The sequence below is a fragment of the Stegodyphus dumicola genome, chromosome X1 (genome assembly GCF_044657685.1).
Source record: "Stegodyphus dumicola isolate Sdum_Otavi_A_Nest chromosome X1, ASM4465768v1".
Lineage (NCBI taxonomy): Eukaryota > Metazoa > Arthropoda > Arachnida > Araneae > Eresidae > Stegodyphus > Stegodyphus dumicola.
This window is the reverse complement of record NC_140780.1, coordinates 232,436,749-232,460,919: the sequence shown is the minus strand read 5'-3', so window position 1 is coordinate 232,460,919 and position 24,171 is coordinate 232,436,749. Positions and strand designations below refer to the sequence as shown.

At 34.0% G+C, this 24,171-nt stretch overlaps 1 protein-coding gene across 1 annotated transcript in view; it reads left to right on the top strand.

The window, feature by feature from the left end:
- Septin2 (septin 2) overlaps positions 1 to 24,171 on the top strand; it is a 110,070-nt gene that overhangs the window by 57,666 nt on the left and 28,233 nt on the right. Inside the window, exons 6-7 of the mRNA XM_085807098.1 lie at positions 654 to 771; positions 13,437 to 13,526. Of these exons, the coding sequence (XP_085663224.1) occupies positions 654 to 771; positions 13,437 to 13,526 (208 nt within the window). The remainder of the gene's footprint in view (positions 1 to 653; positions 772 to 13,436; positions 13,527 to 24,171) is intronic.

Genomic DNA, 24,171 nt, shown 5'->3' with positions numbered 1-24,171 from the left:
CTTTTTCATTTTCGTTAAAACAATTCTCGATTATATGGTTATTTCATACCAGACTCACAATGTCCCCTAATTGTTTTAAGCAATTTATTAATTTTTTTTCATTTTATGTTTGTGCATCTCATAGTATATAACAAATCAATGTTCAAATGGTAATACATGCATTTATTGACATTGTAATCAACTGTGTGTCTTTCTAAGTTAGCAGTTAGCTGAAAAGAAGACTTTCTTGAAATGCTTGCCTAGCATCTGTGCTAAGGAACAGAAAAAATTTAGCTGGAGATCAAAAACTAGTGAACAAGTTAACAATTAGGTCATAATGTGGAAGATAATATAAATTGTTTATGAAGTGCAATTATTTTAGGAAGGAACATTATAAAATAAGTCTGTATGGTGCACTTTAGTATTTTTCTTAAACTGTTGCATGCCACATGATACACATCCACACCTGTTGCTTGTACAAGATAAATTGATTATGGAAATGAAAATTTGCTTTTACTGTTATTAATTTTCAAAAGATGATCATCTTCATGGACCAAAACCTTATATTCTTAGTTTGTTGTTTTAGAGAGAGTTCAATATAAAGAATTGCAATTTCACTTAATACATTTATTACAGATTTTTCTTACACTAATGCATTTTTCTCTGTTTTGCAGCTTGAAATCCATAGATTTAGTATGCATGAAAAAACTGGATAGCAAAGTGAACATTATTCCTATTATAGCCAAAGCTGACACAATATCAAAAGTAGAGCTGCAGCGATTTAAGATAAAAGTTTGTATTTATTTCTGTTTTAGAACTAAAAATATTTAATTTACAACTACAGTATTTTAATATTTTTTATTTTTTTTATACCAGTGCTGAGTTTTTTTTATTTTGTATGCAGGTCTATTTGAATTATGCAGATATCAGAATTATTCAGTTAGTGGAAATGAAATAGTTCCTGATATGGGAAATTATATTTGCTAAGGGTCTCAGATTTTGCAATTTTTTTTATACTATGTGACACTTGCAACCATGGGTGATGCTGTAGTTGCCTTCCCCCCCCCCCATTAAAGCTTCAGCCAGCATTGAAGGGTGAAAACTGTTGAGATATTCTGAAGGAACTGGATCAATTGAGAAAAACTTATTTTGAGTTTAAATTGGGCAGCTTTGAAACAGCTGCATCCAAACATAATGCATTTAGGAAAGAAAATACTTCCAAACTAAACTATCACTGTCAATTTGCAAGATTTAGAGCAGAAGGTGCTTTAGGTGATACAGTAAAACTTCGGTTCACATATTTAATTTGTTCTTGACTGTTCTTAAACCAAAACAATTTTCTCCATTGGAATTAATATTTATGTACAAGTTCATAATTCCTAACAGTAGAAACCACTAAATATAAAACAAAAAAAGGTCAACACAAGATCGATAAAATAGACAAAGTTTATTAAATTTTACTGTACCTGCAGAAAGGGGAGGGGACGGCATAAGTAGAAAAGGATGAAGATGATATTGTTTGGATGCAAAATTCCTGCCCTAATAACATCAGATAACTGTCCTTAAGAGGCATCTACTTTTATCTTTTCTTTATCTCTAAGCACCATTAGACTCTACTTGAGATTCACTGGGCTTCTGTTACTCAAAATTTTTCTAATGTGATTTGGTGTTGCCTATGTTTCAAGAGGGTTTCTAAAATGAAACATGGCATTATCACTAAAAATGCTCATGCTGTAGCTTGTATCAGAGTGATACCATTTCATGAAAACTTCGTACCTGACCCCATTTTGCACACATTTCATGGATCAGAGAACTAGGGTCAGTTTTCTTTCTTGCCCTTCTTCTGAAAAGATTTTTTCTGCAATTGCCTTTTGTTGCTGCTGCTGAAGTTATAGGTCTTTCGTGCTGAATTCAATTCCATGATCCTAAAGAAACTTCTCCACCTCTTTATGGTTGACAGATAAGAAAGAAGTCCAAAGTCTCTGCTTGTAACCCAAATTGATCATAATTTCCTTCAGGAAGAATTGTTGGTTCTGTGAAGTACTTCTTCCCAGACTTAGTTAATAAGAGCTAAACAATGGCAAACTGTCGCCCAGACAGCATATTTATTAAGGGAGCCTACTACTACAGTCAAAAGTCGTTAATTCGGACACCCATAATCCGGACCTCAAAGCTACAAACTTTCTGGGCATGCATGTAAGACCTTTACCGCTGCGCATATGCGTGTGCACATGCGCATAATACGTTTACGCATGCGCATTTAATGTATAACGGATGATATAAGCTAAGCTAAAATTATCTATTTCAGTTAATGTTGCAGATTGCGTTGTTCCTTAATCTTCAAATTGGATCTGGCTTAGTATTTTTTGCAGACTGTTAGAGCAATTTTATAAAAGTAAGTTTGAACTTTCGATTATGTCAAATAGAATTTCCGATGCTGGAGCTCCTAAAGGATCTACAAAGAGAAAGTATGTTTCGATGTCCATCAAACAAAAAGTGGAATTGCTGCAAAAAATGGATAAAGGCATATCCTTTGTTTCTCTAACCATTCTGAAATCTGTTTATCAATTTCACGCCACTCTACTGCGGTGGGGGGGGACGCAGCGGCGTGCAATGAATTGGCAGTTGATCTGTCAGCACTATCCTTATCTTCAGGGCAGATGTTTTTATTTTATTTGGCTTATAATTCCTTATTAAATGTAGTATTTCATCTCAATGTACTCCGTCTTTGATATGATTTAAATCAAATTCCTTGTCATTATAATTCGCTTCCGATAGTGAAGAAAGTGACACAGAGGTTATTGAAAACGAAAAAATTTGGATTGAACAGCGGAACTTTATAACTGAATGAGAAATTATGTCTGTTTATAGAATTATAGAGAAAGTATTATCACATAAAACTAAGCAACTTAAACAACTTACATTGAAAGAAATGTTTAATAAAGTAAACAAATAAATATTAAGCTTTTTTTGTTGTAAATTTTGATACCCTTTAGATCATAATTCTTTATTTCATAAATTACGGTTTCATATTTTTAATTTTATAGTTTCTGCATGTCATTTTACGAGATTTAAACTGATGATCTATAATCTGGAAAAATCGATAATCCGGAATCGCCGAAGTCCCGACGAATCTGGATTAACGACTTTTGACTGTATAAGGTATTTCTCCCGCTTTTCTAGCGTGCCTTCGTGGTGCAATGGTTCTGCATGCTAGGCCGGTATTCAAGAGGTTCGTGGTTCGATTCCCGGCGAAGGCAGTTGCTAATTTTTCATCTCTCCACCTTTTCCAAATAACCTAATGTCTCTACACTACAATACCAAAGAGCCTGGGTTCGAATCCCATTGAAGGAGTGGTTGTAACATTCCTTCATAGGAGGCAATGATTGCAGGTGCCTCCACAATAAAATGGTTACCACCTCTGACCTTAGGAGTGGCCAGTGCTGAACAGGCAACTACCTATTCAGCATTGGATTTTAAAAAATGGAAAACTTTAAAATGGTGTTTCTGAAAGCCCTAAGTATTATTTTTGTGGCATTGGTTACCTTGAAGCATCTTTGAAAATCATATGTTGCTGACTTGGATACTTGTAATTTGAGATACTGTTCGCCATCGTAGATTTTTTTTTATTCAGATAATTTGTCAGTGAAACAAAGCTTTTGTGATTTGAAGTACATCTGTATTTGGATTACTATGACTGACTATTTAGTCGTAGGCCTTCATAGTGATCTGAATATCTCGGTCAATAATAGTAGCTAATTTTTTTTATCCTCTTACTGAAAGGAGCTGATCTAAATTTTATTTATTCTTAAGCAACTGTATTCTAGTTAGATTTGGAAAGCAATTTTACTTTTATTCAGCCAATTCAGGTGTTACAAAAAGAAAACTAATTATTTTCATATAAAATCTCTCTTGATTTAAACTTTTTTGACATGAATATCTGATACTGCTTTCTGCAGAATGGAGCTTTAATATCTTTTCCACTAGAAAGTGGAATTTTCCTCTAACCCATTTGTTGCTGGGAAAAATGTTTCGCATATATCACATTCCTTGTGTCATGACAAAATTAATATGTGATTGGCTTACTCCCAGGTCCTGGATTATATATATAAAATTGGCAACCTAATGCAAACTTATTAATTATATCTGAAACTCATTTCTGAAACTTTTCAAGTCAGCATCACTTTCATAAATCAGAATTTTCTGTGTACCACCTTATTCTTTTCCCCTTCCGAAGCAGTTTTTTAGCATGCGTCACTACATGTATACTTTTAAAATAAAATTTAAATTCATTTAACTTTACGTTTATATTATGTAGTGAAGTTAATAGAAGAAAATCCGTATCTGTCTTTAATAATTGAAGAATATCACAATTTGGATAATCTTATAAATTGAAAATTATAAACATTGGTATTCACATTAATAAGATGAGTGAGCATGCTGATTTGGATGTGAACTGGTAAGCTTAAGTCAGACTAGAACATGCATTGATTTCAGTACTTTACTTCTATTGGAGTTGTTGATGAAAACTCTTTCTCATACAGATAGGTAAAAGTAAGCTCAAACTTTTGCAGGGTTCGTAGCACTCATTACAAGTGCTTATAAGTCCTTATATTTGAAAATAAAATATAAAGGCCCTTATAGATGCTTACGTTTTCTTTAAAGCTCTTATTTTTTTTGGTTTTAGTGCTTATTTTTTGCTTTTAGTGCTTTTTTGTAATGAATGCGCATTTTTTCCCCGTACCAAAGCCAAAACTAAAAAAACAACTTTTCTTCCTTATATGCAATGTCAGATGGTAAATCATACTCCCGGAACTTGCTTTCCCCCCTTTCTCTGCATTAACGTAACCTATGGTGCGTGCGAGAGTATAGACAGGTGCACGTCGTTCTATTGGTCAAAGAATTGCGAAAACGGTAGAAAATTCTGGTACATTTGGTCTTCTTTTCGTCCCACCCAAATACTACACACGTATGAATTTCTATCAAAATTTTAATAATTTGCATTCTCGTTCCCCGTGGTCAGTTCATATTCGTGTTTATTATAATCGTTATGCTTATATTATGAGTATATGAATGAATATTTATAATAATATAGTTGCAGTAACTGCTGAAGTATAGATAAACTTCCAAAAATATGTGTGTTTTTACACAGATTAGCTTTCTAAGGAATAATATTCGGAATGGCTTAAATAAAAGGAAAGTAACCGAATAGTCAAAATGATTTCTTTTTTTTTTTTTCAATACATCATACAGTACAGAGGTTGGGAGGTTCTCCCCTTTCTCTGCAAAATCTCTTAATATTGAAGCAGCAAACTTTTTTTTTTTTTTTTTTTTTTTTGTCACTGTCCAATCTGGATTGAATAGGACTAAAAGTTTTTGCGGTCTACCCAACCCAAGCGAAGATTGATTCTATTCCAGAAATTTAACTCAGTCTGTTGAAAATTAGAATCAGAAAGCACCCCAGATTAGTAAGTATCCTTCTTTTCCTTTATTTAGTTCTTTATTCTTCGGTTACCGGCAGCTGTTGATTCCGATTGCGTAATATCACATGTGGAAGAATTATACCGCATGTATTGTGCAATAACATTTGCGGTATTTTGGAGAGATTATTAATTTTGATGTTCAGTCCGAGATTTGTTTATGGACACTTAAAAGGGTTTTACTGTGCTATCTAAGCAGAATATTTCGCAGTTCCGTTGGTCTATTTTTATATGATGCACTTATCAAAATGTCAAAATCATTTACTTAGCCGAGAAATCTAAAGAACGGCTACGATATCCCCCAACTCCTCTTTTTCCAGATACTATCCGCAATATTCGGCAATTTCTGAGTATGCGGGTTAGTTTATCAGGTTCTATTTCCCGTCTTACTTTCTTCGGGAACATGCAAGGACCTGACTCGGAACAGAGAGCTTACTAAAGCTATGTTCAATAACTGTGCGAAGTAGACAGGATACACAAGAAGGGTATACAAAACCCTTTATTTTTCTCTATTTACAATAACTTCCGTACTTCGGAATACAAAGACCCACTACTTGTGGTCTAAACGTAAAAATATAAAAATAAAACTAAACTCTTAACTTTGAAATAATAAACGTGAAAGATTGGCCTTATATTAACAGGAAGCCGTATGTAGTACAGAGAACTGCTAACACTACAATACGTTTAAAGTTATCAAGAGGATTAAACCTCTGGCCTGGAAGGCAACCAGCAACTGAGTAAAACTTCTAAGGTAAGCGGCCTGCTTCTACGAACTCCTTCCTCTCCCTCGCTTGGCAAAAAGCCACAACTTAAGTACTTGGCGTTCGCCAGACAAATTTGCATAAATAAGTTAAAGCTTTTAATTCTGGCCGGAAGTAGAAAATAAGAAGTGATAGTAAAGATTTAAAATAAAATAAACGTTAGTAAAACTTAAGATCCTTACATACTTCCCGCCAGAGTTAATTAGTTTGAAACTGAGGTCTAAAACGACCTTGTTGAAAACTTTTAGCTCTAGAATCTAACGCGAGGCCAATCTTTTACAAACATTTTTCACTAGAAACTAGAAATTTAAAAAAAAATTCGTTTTTACGTTATCAGCTCGATGGACAATTACTTTTCATCTGTACTGCATCTAAACAGGAGCTTTTATTTGAAATATGGTTCCTTCCAGAGATCTGGAAGGAAAACTAGTTTAATGAAATGTTACACAATGAAATGGCAAGTAACATGTATAATTATATTTCTCTTAACATTCTTATTTCATTCATGACTATTTTAATTATCTCTCCCCGTGCTCTCTGACATGTGTTGTAAAAGAACACCAAACACGAATGTGTTTATGTCTATGTGTTCAACACTTCCTCCTACAATCAAAGCACTTAACGTGTTAGAAATTCAACATACCAAGACCTCATAACACACCCTAACTTCAACTCTAACCCCCTGAAGTACTATTCTGAAAGTGGCTAACTCTGAAGTGTAGCGTCAGAGAGCCTAACTACATTCATTCAACCTTTAACACAATTCATCATGATTTGGTCTTTTTACAGTCACACGAATAAAAAATTTTTAACATTACTTTTACTTTTACCATATCACGGTATTTCTTAACATTTGAAATAACAGTTCACATTGTATACAAGAACATATTAACATGCCGTTAATTTTACGCATTTGACAACATACATTAGTAGTACATTGTTAACTTCTATTCTTTTCAAAGCAAGTGCCAATTCTTTCTACATTGAAATACTACATTTCAAAAAGTCTTTCAGACTAAAACTTCTTTCTTGCCAGAAAGTTTTAAATAAAATTTATACAATAACTTTTACAATATGTAAGTCTTTACACATCGCTATTATACATCAACTTTAGTTTTACGCGCGAGTAATTGAAAAACATAATACCAAAATCGGTAACAACTCATTTCTCGCCCTTTTGGCGATAAAAGTAGACCTCGCATGAGGTAAAACTTCTTGAAATCTGCCACTTTCATTAAGAATGAAAGCTTAACTTAAGTTTGCAAAGTAACATAAAATTTTATTTATCTTTGTGATATTCGGACATTCTTTTCTGAGCCCAGTCCTGGAAAGTACCATAGATTGTTGTTTGATTTATCCTCCTTCGTGTGCGGGCTCGCCCTTCAGAGCCTTCCTCTAGAAGCTTTCTTTTTTTTCCAGTTCGGTCACCCTTGAATACCTTCTTTTTCGCCTCTGCCTGTGGTCTTGGCGGAACCGGGAAACTTCTTTCGTGTTCCTGCTTGGACCTCGTTGCTCACCGTTCAAATTTTCCTTGTAACTTTTCCTCCGCCGCTGGTGGCCCTTCCGCAGTTCGGCGACATTTGCTGCGGAGAGTCCTGTCGGATGAGTAGATCTTCCGTTTTAGAGCCGGGTTATAGTTGCCGTCATTTCTCCTGGCTCTCTTTGCATACGTCGTCCTTCTCCCTTCTTCATTCTGGGGGTGTTCGTGAGCTCTCTTTTCTGGACGGTGGAACGGCTTTTTTTCTTGTTACCTTCAATTTTCCCGCGGGGAAACTTTCTTTTCACTTGCTTCTGCCTCTTAATGGCTTGCCCTTGTACTTGTCGTTGTTCCACCTCTGGAGCTTGTGCCTGCGGAGTCTGCCGTGCCGGATCCTGCAAAAGATCTTTGAAAATTTGCATTTTATTACGATCATAGTAGGGTTTGATTTGATCAGTGTTTGCGGAGCAGGTTTCACCATTTCTGGCTTTTAACACTACTACAGCGTGAGTTATTTTTTCTATAACATATGGTCCTTCAAATCGTGGAAAACATTTGGCAGTTTTATCTTCTGGTGCTGAAGAAAGTGTATGCTTAATTTTTAAAACTTCATCCCCTACTTTATAAGTTACTCCTCGTCGTTTCAAATCATAATAGAGCTTCTGTTTTCTTTGTGCTACTTCCGTATTCTTTTTTGCTTCTTTTATTAGTTTTTCTATATCACCCATTTTAAATTTTGGGGCTCTTTGTTGCACATAAAATAATTTATCTAACGGTGTTATAATCTTTCTGCCTAGAAATAACTCAGCAGGAGTTTTGCCCGTTGTATCATGTTTTGCGGTCCTAAGGGCGAAAGCAAATTCATTGACATAGTTATCCCAGCTTTTATGAAAATTTTTAACATAACTACGGATAATTTTCACTATATTTCTATTGACCCGTTCCGCTATATTTGATTGCGGCCGATACGGGACCATTTTTAAATGATGTATGCCCAGTTTTTGGCACATGTCTTCAAATACATTACTTACAAATTGAGGACCATTATCCGATATAAATTTTAGGGGCGCCCTGTATTTTAGAATATATTTATTTAAAATAGAATCAGTAACTAATTTCGTGGAGGCTCGTTTTAAGGGAACAATATCGGTCCACTTACTAAAATGATCAACCATAACAAGGAGATACCGACTTTTATTTAACTGACTTTTTGGGAAAGGGCCCAATAAATCGATGGCATTTATTTCATTTGGAAATTCGGATTTAATACTATTTAGAAACCCGGCCGGGCGGAAATTAATATAATTAACTGCTTGACATGTTGGGCAGGACTGGACATACGCCCTTGTTTACTTTTGCAGTTCAGGAAAATAGACTGCCTCGCGTATGCGTTGGATAGTTTTTCCAATACCAGCACGAGAAGCTAAAGGGCTGTCATGGAGCTACTGCAGGATATTTAATCTAAGACTAGCTGGGATAACAGGTCGAAATTCGTTGTTGGAATTCGTAGATTTTGTATAGAATAATAGACCATCTATTAGTTCGTAATGGGCCGCCCTATTTCTTATCGCAACAATATCTTGGTGGCTAAAATTTTCAGGATCCTTTAAATACTCATAAATGCTTCCAAACTCAGGATCCTTACCCAGTTCGGTTATTACAGTTTCTCGGGAATTTATTGTACATGCTGTGAGCATTGCTACCTTTACGGTATTACCCTCTTCATCTATTTTAATTCTGGATAGGGCATCTGCTACGATATTTTCCTTTCCGGGGGTATGCTTGATTACCAGATTACATTCTTGTAGCTTGAGTGCCCATCTTATTAACTTTGGGGATAAGTTTTCCCTGAGTATAATCTAGTTACCGCCGCATGATCAGAGTACACTGTTATTGGCGCCTTTCCAAAATAGACTCGGAACTTTTGCACTGCTAACAGAACTCCAAGTGCCTCTCTCTCGGTCGCGGAATAGTTTCTTTGTGTTTGATTTAAAGTTCGGCTAAAAAATGCCACGGGCTGTTGATTTTGCGAAAGTACCGCTCCTACCGCATAATCCGAAGCATCCGCTGAAATTTCTAAATTCTCATCCTTTTCAGGAAATTTCAACACAGGGGCTTGCGTTAATGCTTGTTTTAATTTTTCGAAAGCACTGTTGGCTTCGGCCGTCCACGAGCATCTTGCCTTTTTCCTTTTTAATTTTAACAATGGCTCTGCGATAGCTGCAAAATCTTTTATAAAGGACCTATAATATGAACAAAGTCCTAGAAAAGAAGAGAGCTTCTTTGCCGTGTTTGGAGTCGGATACTTTTGTACAGCGATTATTTTTGATTCGTCTGTCTCGATTCCTTTCTGAGATATTTTGTAACCTAAATATTTTAATTCAGGGGCTGCAAATTTGCACTTTTCGACATTAACTTTTAGACCGGCCTCATTTAATAAAGAAAACACCTGTCTTAAATCCTGTGCATGTTGGTCGAGATTATCACTAGTAATAACGATATCGTCTAAATAGATAATTGTGGACTTTCCAAGAACGGGTCTTAACACAATGTCCATACATCGCTGAAATGTTGCCGGCGCCCATGGAAGGCCAAACGGCATACGCAAAAATGCATAAGTGCCAGACTTGGTTATAAAAGCAGTCTTAGGCACGTCCTCAGCCCTAACCCCTATTTGAAAATAACCAGTCGTTAAGTCTAAAGTCGTCATATATTTGGTGGACGTTATGTTCCTTAGAGTTTCTTCAATAATAGGTAACGGATATACCGGATATTTAGTTATGGAGTTTAATTTACGGTAGTCAATTGCGAATCTCCACCTTTTTGGATGTGTCAAAGGATAGTCATTATTTTTCTTACATAAAACCACCGGGCTAGCATAACTACTTGAGATGGGCGTTATGGTCTTTTTACGTAGCATATCGGTGATATGCCATTCTATAATTTTTTCCTTATTCTTATCATACCGGTATGCTTTGTGGCGAACTGGCATTGAATCTCCGGTGTCAATACTATGGTTAGTAACCTGAGTAAATCCTGGAATATCACTAAATAACGAAGCAAATTCACTTACCACTTGTCGGATTCTTCCTTGCTCGTCATTAGGCAGGTGGTCAAGATTTAACATCGGCGGTTCAGCCTTTTATCCACGCACTGGTTTCATCGTCAGCTTAAGGGACGCTTCATTAAAATCCAGCGTTACTTGTGTCTCTGAAAGAAAATCTATTCCTAAAATAATATGTGCTTGCAGATTCTTTACTATGACAAACATCACCTTTACTTGTTCGTCCTTGATACGGACATACAGCGGTAATTTACCTATACACTTACATTTTTCTCCTTGCGCCGCTAACACTGTCGTATTATCCGAATTATATATGCGGTATTTCCGAAAATACTTCCTAAAAAAAATCTTCTGCCACACAGGAACAGGTCACAGAGGTCACTGCCACACAGGTGGCTGGGATATTATTCACCAACACTTCAATCTTCGGGAGAGTCAAATTTTTCACCATTACTGTATTTAACTTGAAGGAAGAGGGGTTTTCGTGGCCTTCGGATTTCCGCACCCTCCCGTCAGCAGAAATCCGTTTTAGTTTAAATTATTTTTTATTTCCGTGCTTTCCTTCTTTTTCCACTGGCCTTGAGACTTTTTTCCTGGATTGCTATTGAACTGTCGACGTTCGCTGGCTGTTTTTAAATGCTCGGGTTTCCTTGCCCACTGATTCGCTTTGCTTCCGTAGCCGTGTGCTTGAGTTTGCTGTAGTCTTGGCGCACCAAATTGGTTTCGCTGTTGATATTGGCGTCTTCTTTCAATGTCCGCCGTTCTTCTACTTTCAAACTGGATTGCTAGCTCAAATAACTTTTCCAGTGTAGTCGGATTTCTTAATTCAGTAAAGTCTTGCACTTGGGGCTCTAACCTCAGCAAAATCACTTGAATTATCTCAGGATCCGGACGGTTTCCATACAAGAGTTTGAAGTCGTGAATTTTTCTTAAAATAAAGCTTGAGAGATTTTCGATTCTTTGCTGATATATACTAAAAAGTTCTGTTTCTAATTTCACACGATCCCTTACAACAGGGAAGGCTTTTACTAGGGCAGTCTTGAAATTCTCGTAAGTATAGGTGGGACTTCCTGCTTGACCCAAGAGACTTCTGCCTATACATTTGAACCAGTTAAGCGCTTGGCCCCTCAAAGCGCTGGTAGCTAAGGTAACTTTTTGAAATTCGTGCACGGGGTAGAGCATGAAGTGGTCATCCAATTTTTCCAAAAAACTGGTTACCGGTGAGTTTCCATTAAATGTTGCTTCTGGTTTCATCGAAGCGCGCATGGTCTGGACGACGTAACCAAATCCTTCCAGGGCGGCAGTTGGCATTTCTGGATTCTGAGCCGCTTCTGCAGGCCGCACAGGTTCTTCTTGAAACTCGGCCATGGTTATTCTTCTTCGTTGGGCGCCACTATCAGGTTCAATGTCCCGTCTTACTTTCTTCGGGAACATGCAAGGACCTGACTCGGAACAGAGAGCTTACTAAAGCTATGTTCAATAACTGTGGGAAGTAGACAGGATACACAAGAAGGGTATACAAAACCCTTTATTTCCTCTATTTACAATAACTTCCGTACTTCGGAATACAAAGACCCACTACTTGTGGTCTAAACGTAAAAATATAAAAATAAAACTAAACTCTTAACTTTGAAATAATAAACATGGAAGATTGGCCTTATATTAACAGGAAGCCGTATGTACTACAGAGAACTACTAACACTACAATACGTTTAAAGTTATCAAGAGGATTAAACCTCTGGCCTGGAAGGCAACCAGCAACTGAGTAAAACTTCTAAGGTAAGCGGCCTGCTTCGACTAACTGCTTCCTCTCTCTCGCTTGGCAAAAAGCCACAACTTAAGTACTTGGCGTTCGCCAGACAAACTTTGCATAAATACGTTAACGCTTATAATTCTGGCCAGAAGTAGAAAATAAGAAGTGATAGTAGAGATTTAAAATAAAATAAACGTTAGTAAAACTTAAAATCCTTACAAGTTAAGCTTTTACTTTTAAAGGATGACTGCATGAAGCATTTTTCCGTCATCTGATTTCAGAAATGTGCTTCTTTTTTACTTAAATTACTTTGCTTGGAATATATGTTAAGGGAAAACTGTTATGCAATGAAAATTTAGAAAATGTTCAGAATTTTGATTTTAAGTTAAATTATTTAAATATTAATATCAGTGGAAAAATAAATTGTATTTATTATTAGGTGCCAAATGAATACAATTAATATGGCTTATTATTATTTATTTTCTATATTTTGAACTGAAATTTCAGTGCTCATTCTCTTAATAAATATTGCATTGCTCATATTTTAAATTACAAGTCTAATTTTTCTTTTAAGGTTATGCAGTTGTATATAATGTAATTAGACAGGTGCTTATTTTTTCCTTAAAATGTGCTTGAAAAGTGCTTATAGGTGCTTATTTTTTTAACTAAAATGTAGCTACGAACCCTGTTTTGATTTTTCTTGTTTAATGAAAAAAGAAGTATGACTGACCTGCATTTCATTTTCTTCTGTATTGATGTATATGAGGATTTTGACTCATTGAAATAAGTTATGTTAATGTATGTGATTATAGAATATTAATTTAGATTTCATATGTTTCTTCTAAACTTTTTCATAGCATTTAATTTGTATAGGCACTTTATTTAGATAATCATAGAGGGTGTATTCTTTATATTCTTGCAGATAATGAGTGAATTGGTAAGCAATGGAGTCCAGATTTATCAGTTTCCTACTGATGATGATACAATAGCAGAAATCAACTCAGCAATGAATGTAAGAATTTGTTCTGCTTGTAAAGTTGCTCTTTTGATTTCATCAACAGCCATAAAATAATAAATTGGAAAAGTACACTATCTCATAGCAAAATTCATTAGAATATAGTGAATTACTAAACAGTCATCCCAAACTTTAAACTTTTATAAAGGAACATGATTAATCTGAAGCAGCATGGTTCAAATAGTCAAAATCATTTAAAAAGGTGTTACTTAAAAAAAAAAAAAAAAAGAATCTTTATATTCTTTGCAAACCAATGTTTAGAGCTCATATAAAAAATATTTGCTGCAAATTTTCTTAATTTAGAAAAAGAGCTAAAGTTAGGTTGTTTGTCATACTGACATCAGATGCAATATGTAAAACTACAAAAATTACTTTTCTATTTAAAGTCAGTATTATTCTATTTATGCATTTTTTTAATAGGACTGATATGGCATTATTGCAGATTAAACTGTATTACATCTCAGTAGAAGAGTTTAAACCTAACAAATTCCCAACTGCAAATTTTCCGGCTGGCAAAAAAATTTGAAAATAAAAAGCTGTTGTTACTGCTCGAAAAAATGTATAGAATGTATTAGTGAAGCAGAATGCAAAACAATTTTTGATCAGTTTTGCAATATGCACAATTTTGATAAGAAAAACATATTTCTATATGGAAGTGTTCATTGATGCACTGTGAAAAAGTCAAAGTATTTGGGAACTTTGAGGACTGTACTCATAAATTTTACTTGAGCGCTCAACGTGGAATCATTTTAGTATGTAAGAAATTTTTATTAATACTTATATGTCTACAGGTCCATATCTTAAAAGCAAACAGTATTCCAAAAGATGTGTTGTGGGAGAATGGTGGCTCTTGCAGAACTGGTGAACAAGTGATAAATACTATGAGAGAACAACATAAGAAGTTTTCGCAATTTGAGTCATTACACTTGATCTCAAAATCCAGAATGAAAGTATTTGAACCATGAATTAAATTTAAGAAAATATGTTTAATTTATGCTTAGAAAAATGTGAAGAAATAGGTCTTCAGTTAATGAATGGACATACACGAAAAACTTTAAAAGAGATTTCAAATTGCATTTTAATTTAGCCACATGAAGACAAATGTGAAAGACATGAAAATATAAAATATGTGAATATGAAAATTCAGACAACAAACAATGACGAAGAAAAAGCGACTTTTATATAAAGACATGAGGTTCACCTAAAAATGCCAAATTAGCAAGAAAAGTTTTACAAGAAGATAAAATTTTAGCATCAGAAAATCCAGATAGATGCTTTGCCTTTTCTTTTTATTTCCAGAAAGCCCTACCATATCCAAAATTATCCGTTTTGATTGCATATTATATTGAAATATGTATGTATTAAATGAAGGATTTCATAATTTCAACGCTGGTAAAGTTTCTCTGTATGTGTAGGACGAAATTGCTGCTTCTAAGGGATCTTAGGAAATAGTGTCTTGCTGCTTGAGACATTTACAAAATGTAATGACTCAAAATCATGTTATAGCATACAATGATATGTCCAGTGGGCATAATCGGAATGTATAAATTGCTTTGATGTGGTTAAGAGTTGTCCAAACCTCGAGAAAGTAACATTGAGATCATCGATCACAAATTTTTACTTTCTGAACATCTGTCTATAATACCAAAATCTGCCAAACGATGCAGATTTTGGTATTATAGAAATCACATTATGAAAAAAGAATTTCTTGTACATTCCTGAGGATTATTATGAAATTATAAAATAATGTTAACGAAATCATAAATTTAATTTGTATGAAATGAAACGTGAATAATACATATCAACAAAATATCTAGGAAATTCAATTCAAAGAAAGAAAAGGAGAAAAAGTAAACTGTCTGAAAATATGTTGGATGAGGTTTTTTTAAAAGTGCAGACTATTTTATATAAAACATCAATAGAGGACACAGAAATTAAGATTTTAGGTTTATCACCAACCGATCAAGGAAGACTCAAAATTTGGAAAAATTACATTAATGCCTTTGTATAAAGTTGTTTAACCTATTATATATGAAACATAAAAGGCTATTATAATGCAGTTATTGTCTTATATACCTCCTGTGCATCATGAATATTTCAGAAAACTTCCACGTAATGAGCCTAAATGAAAAACAGTATCTTAAGATTAAGCTTTCAATAATGATACGTATCACTAAACAGTTTAACAATAAGTAAATCTTTTTAATGTTGAAAATAATAAGCAGTATTTTATTTTTTGTTATTTTTTATAAATAAAATATGGCTAAAGCATATTGTATTTCAAGTAAAATTAAATTTTTGATTATTGAAATTAAAAATTTTTTACAGTTCAATAATTATAAAAGTGATTAAGTACATTTTCGATCCAAAAAGAATATGTTATTTTAGTTAAATTCAAATAAAAGTTATTTGTGCAATCAAATTACATATTTCTAAATTCATTGAAACATTGCCAAACATAGTATAATTTATTTATATTTTTAATTGACTAAAATGCTAACCTTTAAATATCTGAAAAGAAGAAAAAATGGACTACACCACTTATTTTTAGACGAGCTGGGTTCTCATCAAGTGTGATTAAGGATTCTGTGGTAATAACAACTTCATAATCATGATCTGTAATTATTGCATTCTATGATCAATTTATGTCTGATGATGTGTAATAAATTAGTAATGCATACACTACCCATTGGCGCATTTATGAATGTCATTTTACAATATTTAGAGGCTGTTGTGCATCTTCTTTGTTCTTGACCATTTCATTCATCTGGCTTCATTGCAAATTTCATAATTTTCGTAATTTTTTATTATAAGCACTACAGATGCTATTATTTAAACTGACAGATTTCACTTTACTAGAAATAGACCTAAATTGTGCAGTCTGGACCCTTCAATGCTGAAATAAAAGAACATTCATTTTTCTTTGATTTTGTATATCTTTAAGCTATTTAAATGTTCTGATCGACTCTTTGAAAATCTGAGTTAATTAACAGCTTATTTTTCATCTTCAACAATTTATCTTGAGCAAATTCTGATGTTGTTGATTGGCAGATTATTGTTGTGGCCATTAAATGATTAAAATGTAGAACATTTTTAATTCTAGTAAACTAGCTGCTATTACGATATATTTTATGTAAATATTATCGGTTTTTTATAACATTCCCTGATCTGTTGGCAAAAAATAAAACTCCAAGATGTATAATGCATGTTCATAATGTTCATAAATGCAATGAGCTACTTCTGCACCAGCATCTTGATAACTGCAAAAATTAAAGCAGTTCTTCAAGAAAGTAGTTAATTTTAATAAAATTACTAAGTGATGTATAGCACTCAATATCACAGCTTAAAAAGAAACTTAACACTCCGAAATTCTCTCTCTTTTCTCCAAGCTGTGTGTCTTTTCAATTCATCTGAGTAATAGTATTATTTGAGGCGCAGTGGCTAGCACATCGCGCAGCAGCACCATGGGTCCGGAGTTCAAACCCCGGGCTGGGCAAAGTCGACTCAGCCTTTCAATCCTTGATTTTCATCCCTTGGGTCGATAAAATGAGTACCAAGTTCATGTGGGGACTAAGCACTGGGGGGCCTGGACAAGCTGACCAGTTGTTCAGGGCATATGCTTATGCACCCGGGGCCCATGGTCAAGAAAGCAGATTTTGGGGCACTGTAGGCCTTGGCCCATCAGGGCTGTTTGCGCCACTGAGTTTAGTTTAATAGTACAGTGAAATACCGAAAATCCGCCAACTCCTGAAATCTGTGTTGCCTCTCAAAACATAAACATTCAGTTTATAGGTTCCAGAAACTGCAACATTGAGTACAAAATATCGAAGGAAAAATACTTACCGAATAATGACGTTATAATTACCGAATAATAATGAGTTATAACGGGAATACCAAATTATTTACATAAAAAAGTAAAAAAATAAGATAAAATAAATAAGATAAAAGTCCCCCCCCTTCTAATCTGCATCAAGGTAAAAAAGCAGACGATTCACTCAACTCTTCGTTCAAATTCACGATTCACGTTGTTATATTATCTGAGCTTTCTTATTTCACGAGATTGTTTAGTGCTGCCTTTTTTTATCCGGATACTTTGTGGATAAATTAAGAATATTTTAAATTTCAGCCCTTTTTAATACAATGACAAATAAGAAACGCACTCATGATTTTACTGCTTGCAATGTTGAAAAACGTAAACATGTTGCATTGACAGTAACGCAAAAAGTGCAAATCCTGCAAAAGATGGAAGCAGGTGCTACTCCTCGATTTATAGCAGAATGGTATGGAATTGGGACGCGATTGTGTATACAGAAAAATAAAGAAAAGCTGTTGAAATTTTACAGCAACAATGATTTTAACACTGGAATCCGAAGCCGGAAATCTTTGCATGAAGCGAATTCGGCAAACCTCAAGGCTGAGTACAACGAATAATATAATCAATTTATATATGTAATAATAATTTAATGCATATAATAAATTATTCAATAATGTATATAATAATTTAATTAATTGTATCTAATACGCCTTATTTATTTTCCACTTTTAGTCCGAATATTATGCTTTATTTTTTCTGTCCTGAAATCCGCAAAATCCTAAGATCCGCACAACCTCTGGTCGCAAGCTTTGCGGATTTCTGGTACTACTGTATTATATGTGCACTGAAAATGTTTTGGTATTTATTAATGACAATATGTGCTGTCACAAAAATACAAACAATGTCAAAAAAATACGAAATTTTGGTTTTTATATAGACATAAGCACTGAGCTTCCAAATGAGTGCTTTATTCAATAACTAATTGTGAAAGCTGGACTTACTGATCATTTTAAACCAGCAAATTATACCGACTTTTTCCAAATAAAATACGGTTCAGTAGTGGTGAAATGAGTAAGTCCACCGAACACTTGATATAAATCCTAATCACTAAGCTGGCTGCATATCTGTTTTTATTGTTTTCCCTACACATTATGTAAATATGGATTATTTTCCATGGAAAGTCTTCCAAAAGTCTCTACATTCTACCTTTAAACTATACCATTGTAGCAATCTTGAGAACAACTCAAGGCTCGCAAATTTGAAGGAGTTGGAATTCTTGAACCTAACGCAATGTAGCTCTTTTGGGCTAGCGGTGAAGAATTCAACTTGTAGTAAACAGACCCAGGATCGGGTCCTGCTCATGTGATGCATCACTTCTCACTGGTATTAATCCTCGAACCGGCAAGAATATTTTTTGTGATAACTGTGAAAACGTATATATACTTGCATATTAAAATATGTGAAAGGAATCAAGGAAATATATTAAAAGTGCACAAATCCTTGTATAATATAATATACCAGGAGAATTTTTACATTAAAATCAAGAAAATAATTTTTTCTCATAGTAGTTGTGGGAAATTTGTGCTTTCTTAGCGAAAACCCTGGCCGGTCAGAGAGTTAACCACTTGCTTGATTATCCCGAGTTATCTCGGGTTAGTATATATTGAAAGTTAATTATTATCCCGAGAAAACTCGGGCGAAGCAGAATTTGTTAGTACGATTTCTTTTATCACGGTTTTACTCGGTCGGGAGGAAATGACAGGAAATATTCAGCTTTGATTGGCAGTTTGCCAAATTTTGTTGGTTGCGCGGTTCTTTTGGAGGGACTAGCCGCGTGTTTCCCTATTGTATAGTATACGTTGGCTTGTGGATTAGTAATGTATAAAGATGGATGCATGCGTTGGGAAAAAAATAAAATAATGTGTGATAATGAAAGATAGCGAAAGCGATTATTTTTCAGATGGTGATTATGAAGAGGTGGGGGGGGGGAAATTAAATCCAACGAGACAGTGTACTCTGTGCTCCCGTGAAAGAGATTCCAGCGGTAAGCCAGTAAGAAGAGTGACCAGATACCAGTGTAGAACGTCAGGTGTTACTCTGTGTTGTCCCTTGGTTCAAAAACAATCATACAAAGATTAATATTTAACTATTTTCGTTTGTCCGAGATAACTCTGGATAGTAAACTAATATTAAAAATAAATGCTTTTACACCTTCAAAAAAATAAAAATTTAACTTAAAACCTACATATTTTGATTTGTTTTGTTTTGTTGTATTTAATAATAAAATAAAAAAATTTGATGATTTTTTGCAATTTTTTTCAAAAAAATTTGTCAGGGAAGCGGTTAATAGATGGCGACATGAGCAAGCAACTACCAAGATTTCATGAACCACATGATCTTCACATCCTTATGTTTTTTCAGTTTACAGTTCAGCTGAAATGTAAAATTCTTGCATATTAACTTTTTGCTGCTCTAGAAGTCTTAACCTTAAGCTACCAAGAACCTAAGTTTTACTAGTTCAATTAATTGTTACATGTGTATGTATAAATTTCATTTTAAACACATTCTCTTGATTTGAACATTTTAATAATAATTATGTTAAAAATTGGCTTTCAAATTTCGTTTGATTTTTAGTCTGATATTACAAATAGTCTCCACTCTCAAAATAAAAAGATAAAGGATTTGTAAAATTACATATGTTTTTTCAGCTGATATTAGCTGATATAGGTTGGACAGTAATATGTGAATTACATCAGTAAGCCAATAAAATCAACTCGTATGCAGTAATGTATATTTTAATGTGCGAGCTGCCAAATCCTTTGCCCCTGAAAAATTGCTAGAGTTCATTAAATTGTATTTAGTATGTTATGGAAGCTCTCTGCAGTGAATTAGTATTATCAAAAATATAACTATTTTAATCACCCATGTTTTAATCTCTTGATATCTTTATTTTTTTAAGTAGAGCAATACCTGTATTATTACTTTTAATAAGCTTTCCACCTCAACAGATTTATTCACTAAGTTTCTAATCCTTTAGCTCTTCACAGCTTCTTAATTTTTATCAATGCAATTAATCATCGATTATTAATTAGTGAAAATAAAATTATGGATTTAAATTTTAAACAATGATAATAAGATAGTTGTTCAACATTAGGAGGAGGATGTCATAGAAGCAAACACTTTTGTTCCTTATGTCGTGAGCAAAAATTCTTACTTTTCACACCTGACTGCAACAGGCTCTGACATAGAATGTATACGCAACATCTGCAAATTAAAATACCATTCCAGATTTTTTGGAAGCATTTATTAGAATTCTATTCACATTTATATTTGCAAAATATACATAACCACAATAATATAGAATTGCACTTATCTGAATGCCAAGAATAAGTCCAGCGTATTTTCAAAATTTGAGAAAACTTTTGTGATTTAAATACTGCAAACTTATTTCTAAAATGCAGCAAATTTAGAAGTATCCTTAATATCCACAGCAGATTTCATTCATTCATTTCATTTTATAGACAAGGTTCCATGTTTCAAATAAAAAGATGGGTTGCTAACATGGATGGGATATCCTCAAAATTTGGATAATTCCAGTTTAGTATTTATGGCTGTTAAACCACCCTCAAGCTGAATTACTTCATCAGTAAGTATTTTGCTCATAAATATTACTCTCTATGAGGATTTTATTTCCAGGTGACCCTTATGAGCAGCTGAGATCCAAATTCTGTGTCTTTTTAATCCTTCAATAACAGACCTTTAGGAGTGTGTTGTATCCCTTCACAAATTGTACCTTGATCCTGAAAACTAAACTGGTCCACTTTGCTTTTCCCAACTGTGCTTAGAATATCGCTTGTGATTTTTTGATCGAGTCCTTGCTCCTCCAAATAGTGCATGAATTAAATTCTCAGAGGAAGTGCTTTTCAGATTTAGAGCTTCAACTGTGGATTGTAAAACATAAGATCTTTGGGATCCACAATCCAAGAGGCACCTGACCACCTTATTTACATAGTCGGCGACTACTTCAACCATTAAAGTCATAAGCGTCACTTCATTCATACATAGGGGAGAGGACATTGTACTTTGTACTGTTACTGACTCTTTTCACTTTGGCTTATTCTTAACATTATTCTCTGATACCTGGGGACATAATATTATAGCACTGAATAAACCTTTGACACTGCTTTTGGCAAATGCCCTCATCTAAGACAGCAAAGGCAGCATTTTAGTTCTATTAATTTGCCTAATCTTCCTTTAAGCACATTGATCGAGCTGTAAAACATTCTTTGCTTTTGTGAGATTTTCCCTCAAAAACACGTTTTTGTTCCTTGACAGCAACTAGACTTGCTGCACTCGCTATTGGTTTTTTTGGCCTTATATTTTACATGTTTAGAATGTTCATCATGCAAAGGAGAAGAAATTTGAAATCCAAACGTTGTCAGTTTAACTCTCTGCTCTCCTTCGACCTCTGTATAGAAAAATTCCAGGATATTTGAAAGACGTGATCTCTTGTTACTGAATAGAATGCTTCTCTGCCATACTCAAAGCATATCAGCTGACAGACAAGACTCAACTATGGGATGTAACTAGGGCGCATTAGTATCTAGGGCTAAACCTAAAAACTCTAGAGAACCAAGGTTATCAGGTTCTGTGTTCCTCCTTAATTGCTTTGGGAACATTAAATGTCCTGATTCGGAACAGGGAGCTTACTAAAGCTATGTTCAATAAATTTGGGAAGTAGACAATACACACAGGAAGGGTATATGAAACCCTTTATTTTTCTCTCTTTACAATGATTTCCGGACTTCGGAATACAGAGACCAACCACTTGTGGTCTGAACGTAAGAATATAAAATTATTAACTAAACTCTAACTAAACTTAACTTTGGATTAATCAAACAAGTGCCTACTCCAAGAATGGTCGTATATTAGCAAAAAGCCGTATGTAGTACAGAGAACTGCTAACACTACGATACGTTTAAAATTATCAAGAGGATTAAACCTCTGGCCTTGAAGGCAACCAGCAACCGAGTAAAACTACTATGGCAAACGGCCTGCTTCTAATAGCTCCTTCCTCTCTCTTGCTTGGCAAAAAGCCACAACTTAAGTACTTGGTGTTCGCAAGACAAATTTGCATAAATAAGTTAAAGCTTTTAATTCTGGCCGGAAGTAGAAAATAAGAAGTGATAGTAAAGATTTAAAATAAAATAAACGTTAGTAAAACTTCAGATCCTTACAAGGTGGACTCGATTTTGTCATACAGTTATACTAGCGGCAACTGATCCTTCCATTGTAAGCGTACGTTTTGTATAATAATTTTAGCAATTCCCTCAGATAAATCTCAGTTAAAATTTCCTTGTTTCCTAAATGCTCCTTAAATGTAGAAATTGCTTTTGGGTAATTTTCAGCCATTAAAATGTAACTATCTATCAACTTACTAGCTCAAGTTTCGAGTAACATTGATTGAGCTAAATAATGGAATTTGTCAACATCAAGTTCCCTATCCTCATTGATTTTCTTAAGTTGACCCCAAAATGTAAGGTAACTTAATAATTGCCCATTGAATTTTTTAATTTGATTTTTTGTCAACTTGTACCATTTTTCATTAGAAGCTCTTATGCTGTTAATCCATGTTAGAACTCGGATTGACACTAAGTCATCTGCATTATCTGTACTCTCTTTCACCCAACGGTTAAGAGTGATAAATTCATCTAGATATTCCTTGGAGCTTATAACTTTGGTTTCTAGATCATCTTTAGCAGCTTTACCTTTAATCAATGAATCTAGTATCTGTGAATCATGGGATTTTAACTCAGCAATTGTCATTTGTAACTTCACAGTTTATCTTTTAACACAGCTTTATCCACTTGATCACCTTTATTGAGTTTGTTCCTTAGAACCTTAACCATTATAGTAAAAGCACTCTATGGCTTTTCTTTAGCATATGAACATCCATTTTTGCCATTAAATGCAGACCCACGTAAAACTCAAAATCTGTAATTTTATCAGCATTCCTAACAACTTTATTGAGCAATTCCAAAAATATAACTCAATGTAATGAAAATAAAAATAGGTCACAACATTCATAATACAGCAAAACAAAATTATTTCGAATATCACTGTAGGCAATTTAATGCATAACTTTTCCATTGAAAATTTAAACTAATTTTCTATTTATATATTAATACAATGCAGCATATACAATTCTTTCTCTGCAATATATAAATATAATGAATAATCCTGACTGGCTGACTATTTTTTTATGTCATGAGCAAAAATTGTTACTTTTCACAGGTGACTGCAACAGGCTCTGACATGAAATGTATACTCAACATGTACAAATTAAAATCCCATTCCAGATTTTTTGGATGCATTTAATAGAATTCTATTCACATTTATATTTGCAAATTATATATAACCACAATAACTGAAAAAATGACTTATCTGAACATCGAGAACAAGTCCAGCATGTACTTTCTAAACTTGATAAAAGTTTTGTAATTTAAATACCACGAACTTAAACATAAGAGTTCTCATTTTCTAAAATGCAATAATTTGAGAAATATCCCTAATATGTGCAGTAGATTTCATTTCATCCAAACTAGAATTCAATCTCTTAACGCAATAGAATTGCTAAAGGAATTGGTTGCATTAAAAACAAAATGTATGGTATATTCTCTGCTGTTGCCATTCAAGCGATTTAAACTTTTTTCTGCTACAGTTGTTGCCAGACTTATTCTTGAAAAATGTGAGAGGTACAATAACTTTTATTAACTCTCCTGTTGTTATGGGTTTGTCTCTAAATGTAAACTTTCCAAAAATGTTATG